Source organism: Zea mays, chromosome 3, assembly GCF_902167145.1.
Source record: "Zea mays cultivar B73 chromosome 3, Zm-B73-REFERENCE-NAM-5.0, whole genome shotgun sequence".
Classification (NCBI taxonomy): domain Eukaryota; kingdom Viridiplantae; phylum Streptophyta; class Magnoliopsida; order Poales; family Poaceae; genus Zea; species Zea mays.
Genome location: NC_050098.1, coordinates 32,608,920 through 32,621,485, shown reverse-complemented (window position 1 = coordinate 32,621,485; position 12,566 = coordinate 32,608,920). Strand labels below are relative to the sequence as shown.

Below are 12,566 nucleotides of genomic sequence, written 5' to 3'. Positions count from 1 at the left end.
TCGTTGTAAATTACTAGTTTTGCACATTTTTGTGGGTGCATGTGCACCCCTAAATTCTTCCTAGCTTCACCTCCGTGTAAAACCATGGTTGTGAGAAATATTGTTACCAAACAAGCTCTAGTATATACATACCGCATGTTTGGTTACCGCGCTAGCAGCGTCCAGACTCACCAGATGTGTTGACCGCATATGTGCTTGTGATTGGTTATCTCACACGCACATGCAACCCAGTTACATTTCTCACCTTCAGCCTGCATACGTGGAGATCTCAGGAAAGAGCTTCTCTGCTCGACCAAACTGGCTCGTGCTAGGCGCTTCTTAGTACACCAACCAATCATGTGGATAGAGACAGTTGTTCGGCTGCTCTTGAATGAAGAACTTCAGCAGATACAATCCTCTAACATTTTACTTTAAGCAGCAGCAGCGGGCTGCAAAGTAGTTTGATACTCGTGTAGGAGTACAGTGTACGTATATATTCTAAGATGTATAGCCCGTGCAAAGAGTACACGAGTTGGTAGACTACAGTATACAACAAATGCATGCGTATCGGTATTATTGCTGCTGACTAGTGGTACTAGCTAGAAATCTCGGCATGCAAAAAAAAAAAAGTCCACTGGATCGACCGACCGTCGATCAACATGTATCTACTAGCTATCCGGCGTAGAGGTGGACCCCGATGGCGACCATAAAGATGGCGCAGAAGCCGAAGAAGAGGAGGGTGTGGACGAAGATGGCGACGCCGCTGGTGCGCATGCTGTGGAACTCCGGGATGCCCCGGCCGCTGCCGGGGATCTGGCAGAGCAGCCCCGGCGTGAGGAGCACGAAGAAGAGCACCGCGATGAGCACGGGCCCCCAGTCAGCCATCTATCTTCTCGGCCCCTTCCTTCGTCTTCAAACACTGCTGCTGCTTCTGCGGTTAAATGTCTGAGAGACCAGTAGTGGCGTGTATATATATAAGTGCACCGTGATAGACTGATAGTATATATAAATAGTATATGTATATGTCGTCCCGCCGGCGGCTGATGCTGGCCGTCCGCCGCGGCTACTATGTCAAAGCAAAGCAAGTCCGGCTATGTGCCAACTGGTGGTGTGCGCCCGTGCATGGACGGCAATTTGGAAGCTCCTCCTTGTCAGTACCGAGGCAACAACGTGTTTGCTCGACCTGCTGATCCGAAGAGAAGTGACCGCCGGAGAAGGCTGTGTCGTGTGTGCAGAGAAGACGGAGGTGCCTCCATCACTTGTTCTGAGACTCCAAGGCGCGAGCGCCGCCGCTCGTCGTCACATCAGGCTTGGTTTGTTTGAGGGAGAAAACGAACACAAAGCGTTCTCACGGGAAGAAGATTTGTTACACATTACAGACACATGGATGATGCTGATGATGCCTTACGTTGCGTGCTTCTTCGACTTCCACTACATGCTAGTACATGCTGTGGCGCTGTGCCGCGGCCCTCTGCAGGCAAGAAGAGCAGGTAGAGGAGCTTTGGCAAAAGGCACGCTCACTTCACTTCTTGGATGGACCACAAAGTACTGTAGGTCCGTGCCAGCAACAACTGCTATTGATGAAGCAGCTGTTCACTGAGCGAGCGAGGCGGCGACCTAATAAAAGCCAGCTGACATATATTAAATTGAAGAGCAGAATGAAGAGCGCGCGCCAGATTATTCAGAAACCGAGATGGCCAGATGGGTGACAGCTATTCACAGTGGGGATTTCATGTCACTGTTTCCAAAAATGCCACATCAGATTTATGGATGAATGAAATACCCTCTCTCAATAGAGAGTTTCATTTCACTATTTCATATGTCAACATACTTCTTAAATGCTGCATATAAATAACCAATAGGATTTACTCAATTATATGAAGATGAAACAAAACACTCTCAGTGGAGGTTTCACACAGTTTCCAAGATCTTGGAAACGAGTTAACATGGTTTCATCCCCATGAAACTCCATGAAACTCTTCCTTCTTAAATGATGTGATATGTCATCAAAATAGCTGATGTGGCAGGCTAATTAATACATGAAACACCCCATGAAACCTTCATTGTGAATAGCCTAATCAAAGCACCTATTATAGTTTGCCTCGGATTATACCACTCGGAAGTCGGAACTCATCAGTTTCAGATGCCAGCAACCAGTTAGGGCAGGGTTGTATCATGAGTATAGATGGCCAATAAACACGAGGCCTGTAAGCCCGATACGAAGCCCGCTGTTTGGGCCCGATTCGAGCCAGGCACGATCCGTTTTTACGCGGACCCGGGTCGGACTCGGATAGGAAACTAGACACGGTGGGCTAGCCCGGCATGGCCCGTTTACCTCTAAGCTCGTTAAGCCCGCTTTTTTGCACTAAATCGTGCTTACCGGCTCGCTTAGCCCGCTTTTTCAGCCCGCTTTTTCCGTGCTAAACAGCCCGGCCCGTTTAGGGTTTAGGGTTTTAGGCCCGCTGCGGGCTGGGCTTGGACAGAAAAATGAGTCCACGGGCTTAGACGGTCCGACCCGGTTTTCTAACCATGCCTGGCGGCCTGGGTCCAAAACGGGTCAGGCTTCACCGGGCCTGGGCCGAGCGGCCCGTTTGACCATCTCTAATCATGAGACGAGCTATTCGTGAAAACACAATTTCTACACCACTCTATATGTGTATTGTGTCTTGACTGTATTTATGATCTAAGTGTCAGAGTTGTATTATGCGGTCTCTTCTTATACTTGAAAAAAAACTAATCCAAAAGCTCAGAGTTGTACATGCCTTTAGTCCGTTTTAGTGCCCCTCAAGGGACTAGAGACTAAAAGGATTTAATTCTTTATTTAGTCCTTGTGTTTGGCAATTTAGTCTCTAAAATAAACTAAAAGAGAGTTCCCAATTTTTTTTTCTTACAGAACCAAATGTGCCCTTACTCCACTCCATATGTTAGTTACTTAGGCGGGAACGTATTCCGAACAGAAGACATCCTTCGTGTACCGTGCACAAAATCAATTTGGACCTTTCGTCTAATAACCTTCGCTAAACACATGATTTTTTTTTTTGCAAATACGGAGCTACGCGTCGGAAATGAGAGTGTGGAAGGTGTGTTTTATTTTGTAAAAATACGTAAGCTGATAAACCATCGGCGAGTGATTTTGAGACCCAAACCACTATGAAGTAGCATATAATCTAATGGTTCCTCTGTGATCTTGATAGGTGTTAGCTATAGTCCTCGACCGCCCGATCACTAAGCTCTCTAGCGTCTCTATTTGATTTGTTTTTTTTTTTGACTTCCTCAAAATAGTGTACTCCTCCGAATACACTTGCACCAATGACCTTAGGCCACTCACGGTTTGTCATCTGGTTTATCTTGCCCCTGCGACCGTCCTTCACCGATCGATCACAGTCTATTGGCACGAACTCGCTTATCCTTCACCTTCCTCGTTAACTACCGTATCTATACTCTACGTCTGCGAACGATATAGAGATACATATCAACCATACGCATGCGTTCCTAGCGCCACGTACCACTACCGGAATCGAGCGCTTTGCCGAGTGTGACACTCGGCAAAAAAAGCTCGGCAAACAGTACATCGGCAACGGCTTCTTTGCCGAGTACTTTTTATCGGACACTCGGTAAAGACTTTGCCGAGTGCCAGTCGGTACTCGGCAAAGAAAAGCGGCCGTCACGACGTCGGGTAACGAAGATGACGCCTTTGCCGAGTGTTCTAGGTGACACTCGGCAAAGAAGTTACATTTGCCGAGTGTCTCCTAACACACTCGGTAAAGAAGTTACCTCTTTGTCGAGTGTCTTCGAACCTGCACTCGGCAAAGGATCCACCAGCAGGTCCCTTTGTCAGGTTCTTTGTCGAGTGCTCTGTGAGGCACTCGGCAAAACGTGCCTCTTTGCTGAGTGCTAGAGCCACAACACTCGGCAAAGAAGCTTTACCGATGCCCAGGTATTGGTTCTCTGTCGAGTGCTATGGCCCTAACACTTAGCAAAACACCTCTTTGCCGAGTGTAACACTCGACAAAGTGACCAGTATACACCTTTTTATTTGTTTTTTCTATTCCATCCAAACAAACAAAAGATACCACATATACATCACATATATCACATATACATCAAGTATATGCATCACATATATCATCACAGACATAAGTATCCAACACAAACATAAATATACAAGTTCTCAACACAAACATAAGTATCAAAAACATAAGTCTCATAAGTCTCAAGCTCTGACATAAGTATCCAACACAAACATAAGTATCCAATACAACATTACCAACAAGTTCTGAAGTATCAACACTAAGAACATAACTCTTATCGAGGTGGGCGGCTGGACTGGTGCGACGATGGGCCGGACGATCCATGAGGGTTGTTGGATGTCGCCCCAGATTGGCCCTGCACAGAGAAGATATTGCATGTGTTATACCAGATGCATTACCAACATCTAACTACAATTTTGATACTCACATGAGTATGGAAGAAAGCAGGGTCAACTGTAGGGAACAATGGAGGTGGCAGAGCGAAACCCTTTGCGGCGCCAAGGCTCTGCATGTATTGGAACATCTCCGCCATCCTCTGCTGATCTACCAGGCGGGCCTCCCGCTCCGCCATCATCCTCGCCTCCATCTCTTTATGTTCCCTCCTCTCTTCTTTTAGCTGGGTCTGTAATATTCCAAGCCAATATTATAGTAACTCAAAGAGAAGGTATATAACTCAAGAAATGACGAGTTATAGAAGCATTAACCTCGAGTTGTTGTATGCGATGCTGTGAGCTGTCGTGCCGAGGTCGTATGGCTGGACTCGAGCCCGTGCTCCTTGCTCGCACCTGAGAGAGAGAGTGGGAGTAGACGACGAGTCAACTGCCCCGTCGGCAATCCAGTACCGCCCATGTTTCTTGCCTCCTCCGACCCTCATGAGGACATCGGGATCGATCTGCTCGGTCCTCGGATCGTATTCTGGGCCATGGACCTCCTGCGCCATGGCGGTGTAGTCATGAAGGCGGCTATAGATGGCGGGGTTGTTGTATGCCTCGGGCCCGTCATTCGGGTTGTAGGTGATGTCGGACGTCGCCTTGCCCTTATGGGTCATAGCATAGGCCGAGAAGATGGAGCAAGGCTGGCCACCATGTGACGCCTAAAGTCGCCTAGAGGGGGGGTGGATAGGCGGAAACTGAAATTTACAACTTTAAGCACACTATAAGCCGGGGTTAGCGTTAGAATAAAAGTTAAGTCCGGGAGAGAGGGGAAAACAAATCAACCAAGAAAATAAAGCGAATGACACGGTGATTTGTTTTACCGAGGTTCGGTTCCAATGAACCTAGTCCCCGTTGAGGTGGTCACAAAGACCAGGTCTCTTTCAACCATTTCCCTCTCTCAAACGGTCACCTATACCGAGTGAGCTTTCTCCTTAATCACACGTGTCACTTAGACCCCGCAAGGATCACCACACACTTGGTGTCTCTTGCTTTGATTACAACTGTCTTAAGAACAAGAATGAGGAAGAAGAAAGCCAACCAAGCAAACAAGAGCAACAAAGAAAACACAAATGATCCTCTCACAAGTCTAAATGCGCTAGAATTGAACTGGAGACTTTGAGAGGATCGATCACTTGAATTGTGTCTTTGGAGTGGTGTCTATTGCTCTTGTATTGAATGAGAAGTAGTGAATGCTTGCATTGTTGGAGTGGAGGTGGTTGTGGGGTATTTATAGCCCCCAACCACCAATTCAACCGTTGGGGCAGGCTGCTGTCGATGGGCGCACCGGACAGTCCGGTGCGCCATCGGACACTGTCTGGTGCGCCAGCCATGTCACCCAACCGTTAGGGTTCGGGCGATTTCGACCGTTGGAGCTTTGTCTTCTTGTGGCACCGGACAGTCCGGTGCTGCACCGGACAGGCACTGTTCACTGTCTGGTGCCCCTCTGACGGGCGACTCTGACTCTGCGCGCACTGTTCTTCACTGTTCATCTGACTTCACTGCTTTTGCAGTCGACCGTTGTGCGAAGTAGTCGTTGCTCCGCTGGTGCACCGAACAGTCCGGTGGCACACCGCACAGTCCGGTGAATTATAGCAGAGCAGCTCTGCTGAAACCCGAAGGTGGCGAGTTCACATCTGTATGGCCCTGGTGCACCGGACAGTCCAGTGCGCCAGACCAGGGTACTCTTCGGTTTCTTTTGCTCCTTTCTTTTGAACCCTAACTTGATCTTTTTATTGGTTTGTGTTGAACCTTTATGCACCTGTAGAATATATAATCTAGAGCAAACTAGTTAGTCCAATTATTTGTGTTGGGCATTCAACCACCAAAATTATTTATAGGAAAAGGTTAAACCCTATTTCCCTTTCAATCTCCCCCTTTTTGGTGATTGATACCAACACAAACCAAAGCAAGTATTTACGTGCAGAATTGAACTAGTTTGCATAAGGTAAGCGCATAGGTTGCTTGGAATTAAACCAATTTATAGTTTTATTAGATATGCATGGTTGGTTTTCTTTTATTAAAAATTTTGGACCACATTTGCACCACATGTTTTGTTTTTGCAAATTATTTTGGAAAATCTTTTCAAAGTCTTTTTGCAAATAGTCAAAGGTATATGAATAAGATTGTGAGAAGCATTTTCAAGATTTAAAATTTTCTCTCCCTGTTTCAAATGCTTTTCCTTTGAATTAACAAAACTCATCCTGAATAAAATTCTCCTCTTAGCTTTCAAGAGGGTTTTACTATTTTTTGTAAATACCAATTGAAAAAGATCAAATCCATTTAGATACCAATTTGAAAAAATTCTTAAAAATTTTGACACTGGTGGTGGTGCGGTCCTTTTGCTTTGGGCTTAATATTTCTCCCCCTTTGGCATTAATCGCCAAAAACGGAGTCTTTTGAGAGCCCATTATACTTTCTCCCCCATTGGTAAATAAATATGAGTGGAAGATTATACCATTTTGGAGTGATGGCGAAGGGAAAATGATACCGTTAGAGTGGAGTGGAAGTCTTGTCTTCGCCGAAGACTCCATTTCCCATTCAATCTACGACTTAGCATAGAAATACACTTGAAAACACATTAATCGTAGACATAAAAGAGATATGATCAAAGGTATATAAATGAGCTATGTGTGCAATGTTTTAATCAAAATTCCGAGAATCAAGTATATTTAGCTCATTCCTAAGTTTGGTAAAGGTTTTCTCATCTAATGGTTTGGTGAAGATATCGGCTAATTGTTCTTTGGTGCTAACATAAGCTATCTCGATATCCCCCTTTGTTAGTGATCCCTCAAAAAGTGATACCGAATGTCTATGTGCTTAGTGTGACTGTGTTCAACGGGATTATCCGCCATGCGGATTGCACTCTCATTGTCACATAGGAGAGGGACTTTGCTCAATTTGTAGCCATAGTCCCTGAGGGTTTGCCTCATCCAAAATAATTGCGCACAACAATGACCTGCGGCAATATACTCGGCTTCGGCGGTAGAAAGTGCTACTGAGTTTTGTTTCTTTGAAGCCCAAGACACCAGGGATCTTCCTAGAAACTGACAAGTCCCTGATGTGCTCTTCCTATCAATTTTACACCCTGCCCAATCGACATCTGAATATCCTATTAAATCAAAAGTGGATCCCTTGGGGTACCAAAGTCCAAACTTAGGAGTGTAAACTAAATATCTCATGATTCTTTTCACGGCCCTAAGGTGAACTTCCTTAGGATTGGCTTGGAACCTTGCACACATGCATACGGAAAGCATAATGTTCGGTCGAGATGCACATAAATAGAGTAAAGATCCTATCATCGACCGGTATACCTTTTGATCTACGGATTTACCTCCCGTGTCAAGGTCGAGATGCCCATTTGTTCCCATGGGTGTCTTGATGGGCTTGGCATCCTTCATTCCAAACTTGGTAAGTATGTCTTGAATGTACTTGGTTTGGCTGATGAAGGTGCCTTCTTGGAGTCGCTTGACTTGAAATCCTAGAAAATACTTCAACTCCCCCATCATATACATCTCGAATTTTTGAATCATAATCCTACTAAACTCTTCACAAGTAGATTTGTTAGTAGACCCAAATATGATATCATCAACATAAATTTGACATACAAATAAATCTTTTGCAATGGTTTTAATAAAGAGAGTAGGATCGGCTTTTCCGACTTTGAAGCCATTAATGATAAGAAAATCTCGCAGACATTCATACCATGCTCTTGGGGTTTGCTTGAGCCCATAAAGCGCCTTTGAGAGTTTATACACATGGTTAGGGTACTCACTATCTTCAAAGCTGGGAGGTTGCTCAACATAGACCTCTTCCTTGATTGGTCCATTGAGGAAGGCACTTTTCACGTCCATTTGATAAAGCTTAAAGTCATGGTAAGTAGCATAGGCAAGTAATATACGAATTGACTCAAGCCTAGCTACGGGTGCATAGGTTTCACCAAAATCCAAACCTTCGACTTGTGAATATCCCTTGGCCACAAGTCGAGCTTTGTTCCTTGTCACCACACCATGCTCATCTTGGTTGTTGCAGAATACCCATTTGGTACCTACAACATTTTGGTTAGGACGTGGAACTAAATGCCATACCTCATTCCTCGTGAAGTTGTTGAGCTCCTCTTGCATTGCCAACACCCAATCCGAGTCTCTTAGTGCATCCTCCACCCTATATGGCTCAATAGAGGACACAAAAGAGTAATGTTCACAAAAATGAGCGACTCGAGAATGAGTTGTTACCCCCTTATGAATATCACCGAGAATGGAGTTGACGAGGTGATCTCTTTGTATCGCTTGGTGGACTCTTGGGTGTGGCGGTCTTTGACCCTGTATCTCTTGATCATCTTCCTTGTCTTGATCAACTTCATCTCCCCCGTTGATCATTGTCCTCCTCTTGAGGTGGCTCATCTTCTTGATCTTCGTTTTCATCATCTTGAGCCTCTTCCTCATCTTGAGTTGGTGGAGATGCTTGGTTGGAAGATGACGGTTGATCTTGTGCTTGTGGAGGCTCTTCGGATTCCTTCAGACACACACATCCCCAATGGACATGTTCCTTAGTGCGACGCATGGAGCCTCTTTATCATCTAGCTCATCAAGATCAACTTGCTCCACTTGGGAGCCATTAGTCTCATCAAACACAATGTCACAAGAAACCTCAACTAATCCAGTGGATTTGTTGAAGACTGTATATGCCCTTGTGTTTGAGTCATAACCAAGAAAAAGCCTTCTACAGCCTTAGGAGCAAATTTAGACTTTCTACCTCTTTTAACAAGAATAAAGCATTTGCTACAAAAGACTCTAAAATATGAAACAATGGGCTTTTACTGGTGAGGAGTTCAAATGATGTCTTCTTGAGGATTCGGTGAAGATAGAGCCGGTTGATGGAGTAGCAGGTGGTGTTAATCGCCGCAGCCCAAAACCGGTCCGAAGTCTTGTACTCATCAAGCATGGTCCTTGCCATGTCCAGTAGAGTTCTATTCTTCCTCTCCACTACACCATTTTGTTGAGGTGTGTAGGGAGAAGAGAACTCATGCTTGATGCCCTCCTCCTCAAGAAAGCCTTCAATTTGTGAGTTCTTGAACTCCATCCCGTTGTCGCTTCTTATCTTCTTGATTCTTAATCTGAACTCATTTTGAGCTCGTCTTAAGAATCCCTTTAAGGTCTCTTGGGTTTGAGATTTTTCCTGCAAAAAGAATACCCAAGTGAAGCGAGAATAATCATCCACAATTACAAGACAGTACTTACTCCCACTGATGCTTATATAAGCTATCGGGCCGAATAGATCCATGTGGAGTAACTTCAGTGGCCTATCCGTTGTCATGATGTTTTTGTGTGGATGATGAGTGCCGACTTGCTTTCCTACTTGACATGCGCTACAGACCCTGTCTTTCTCAAAATGAACATTGGTTAGTCCCAAAATGTGTTCTCCCTTTAGAAGCTTGTGAAGATTCTTCATCCCAACATGAGCTAGTCGGCGATACCAGAGCCAACCCATATTAGTCTTAGCAATTAAGGAAGTATCGAGTTCAGCTCTATTAAAATCAACTAAGTATAGCTGACCCTCTAATACCCCCTTAAATGCTACTGAATCATCACTTCTTCTAAAGACAGTAACACCTATATCCGTAAAAAGACAGTTGTAACCCATTCTGCATAATTGAGAAACTGAAAGCGAGTTATAATCTAAAGAATCTACAAGAAAATATTGAAAATGGAATGGTCATGTGATATAGCAATTTTACCAAGTCCTTTGACCAAACCTTGATTTCCATCCCCGAATGTGATAGCTCTTTGGGGATCTGTGTTTTTCTCATAGGAGGAGAACATTCTTTTCTCCCCTATCATGTGGTTTGTGCATCCACTATCAATAATCCAACTTGAGCCCCCGGATGCATAAACCTGCAAAACAATTTAGGCCTTGTTCTTAGGTACCCAAACGGTCTTGGGTCCTTTCACATTAGAAACAAGCACCTTGGGTACCCAAACACAAATCTTGGAACCCTTGTGTTTGCCCCCAACATATTTGGCAACTACTTTGCCTGATTTGTTAGTAAGCACATAAGAAGCATCAAAAGTCTTAAATAAAATATTAGATTCATTTGATGCAGTAGGAGTTTTCTTTTTAGGCAATTTAACATGGGTTGATTGCCTAGAGCTAGATGCCTCATTCTTATATATAAAGGCATGATGGGAAACAGAATGAGATTTTCTAGCATGAATTCTCCTAATTTTATGTTCGGGATAACCAGCAGGATATAGAATATAGCCCTCGTTATCCTGAACCATGTGAGCCTTGCCCTTAACAAAATTAGACAATATTTTGGGTGCATTAAGCTTGGCATTGCTTCCCTGTTGGAAACCAATGCCATCCTTAATGCCAGGGCATCTCCCACTATAGAGCATGCTTCTAGCAAATTTAAACTTTTCATTTTCTATCTCATACTCATTGATTTTAGCAGTTAATGTAGCTACGTGATCATTTTGTTGTTTAATTAAAGCAAGGTGATCATGTATAGCATCTACATTAACATCTCTACATCTAGTGCAAAGAGAAACATGATCAACAGTAGATATAGATGGTTTGCAAGCATTTAATTCATCTATCTTAGCATGTAATATGGCATTCTCATCTCTAAGACATGAAATAGAATCATTGCAAACATTTAAATCTCTAGCCTTGGAAATTAAACTAGCATTCTCAGTTTTAAGGCTAGAAATTGATTCATTCAATTTATCAATCTTAGCAATTAAACTACCATTTTCATTTCTAAGACTGATAATTGAATCATCACAAACATTTAACTTTTCAACCTTAGCAATTAAACTAACATTTTCAGTTCTAAGGTTGGAAATAGTGTCATGGCAAATGCTAAGCTCCTTAGTCAAATTTTCATTTTTCTCTACTTCCTGAGCATAAGCATTCTTCACCTTAACATGCTTTTTATTTTCCTTAATAAGGAATTCCTCTTGGCTATCCAAGAGTTCATCCTTCTCATGAATAGCACCTATTAATTCATTCAATTTTTCTTTTTGATGCATGTTAAGGTTGGCAAAAAGGGTAAGCAAATTTTCCTCATCTTCACTAGAGCTACCTTCATCACTAGATGTTGTGTATTTAGTGGAGGCTCTAGGTTTTACCTTCTTCCTTTTGCCGCCCTTTGCCATGAGGCACTTGTGGCCGACGTTGGGGAAGAGAAGTCCTTTGTCGATGGCGATGTTGGCGGCATCCTCGTCGGAGGAGTCGGTGGAGCTCTCATCGGAATCTCATTCCCGAAACACGTGGGCATCGCCGCCCTTCTTCTTGTAGTACCTCTTGTTCTCCTTCTTCTTTCCCCTCTTGTCGTCGCCCCTGTTACTATCACTAGACATAGAACATTTAGCGATAAAATGACCAGGCTTACCACACTTGTAGCACACTCTTTTGGAGCAGGGTTTGTAGTCCTTCCCCCTCCTTTGCTTGAGGATTTGACGAAAGCTCTTGATGATGAGCGCCATCTCCTCGTTGTCGAGCTTCAAGGCATCGATGGGGAGTTTACTTGATGTAGACTCTTCTTTCTTCTCTTCCGTCGCCTTGAATGCGACGAGTTGCACCTCGGGTGTGGAGGTGGTGCCTTGCTCCATGTTGACAATTTGTTTGGAGCCTTTGATCATCAATTCAAACCCACCAACTTTCCTATCACTTCCTTGGGAGACATTAGCTTATATCTAGGATCACCATGTATTAATTGAACTTGAGTAGGATTACGAAATACGAGTGATCTAAGAATAACCTTGACCATTTCATGGTCATCCCATTTTATGCTCCCGAGTTTGCGCACTTGATTCACCAAGGTTTTGAGTCGGTTGTACATGGCTTGTGGCTCCTCTTCTTGGTTGAGGACGAATCGATCGAGCTCCCCCTCGATCGTTTCCCTTTTGGTGATCTTGGTCACCTCATCCCCTTTATGCGCCGTTTTGAGGACGTCCCAAATTTCTTTGGCCGTCTTTAACCCTTGCACCTTATTATACTCCTCTCGACACAAGGAGGCGAGGAGAATAGTTGTGGATTGGGAGTTAAAGTGCCGAATTTGGTCGGCCTTGTCTGAATCATAGTCCTTGTCCCCTACCTTCGGTACCTACGCTACATACTC

At 44.2% G+C, this 12,566-nt stretch overlaps 1 protein-coding gene across 1 annotated transcript; it reads right to left on the bottom strand.

Annotated features, from left to right (window-relative positions):
- Positions 1 to 409: 409 nt before the first annotated feature.
- Positions 410 to 926, bottom strand: LOC100275261 (uncharacterized). Its single transcript, NM_001362861.1, has one exon. It carries the CDS (start codon positions 862 to 864, stop codon positions 652 to 654), a length of 213 nt encoding a protein of 70 aa, NP_001349790.1. The 5' UTR covers positions 865 to 926; the 3' UTR covers positions 410 to 651.
- Positions 927 to 12,566: the final 11,640 nt, after the last annotated feature.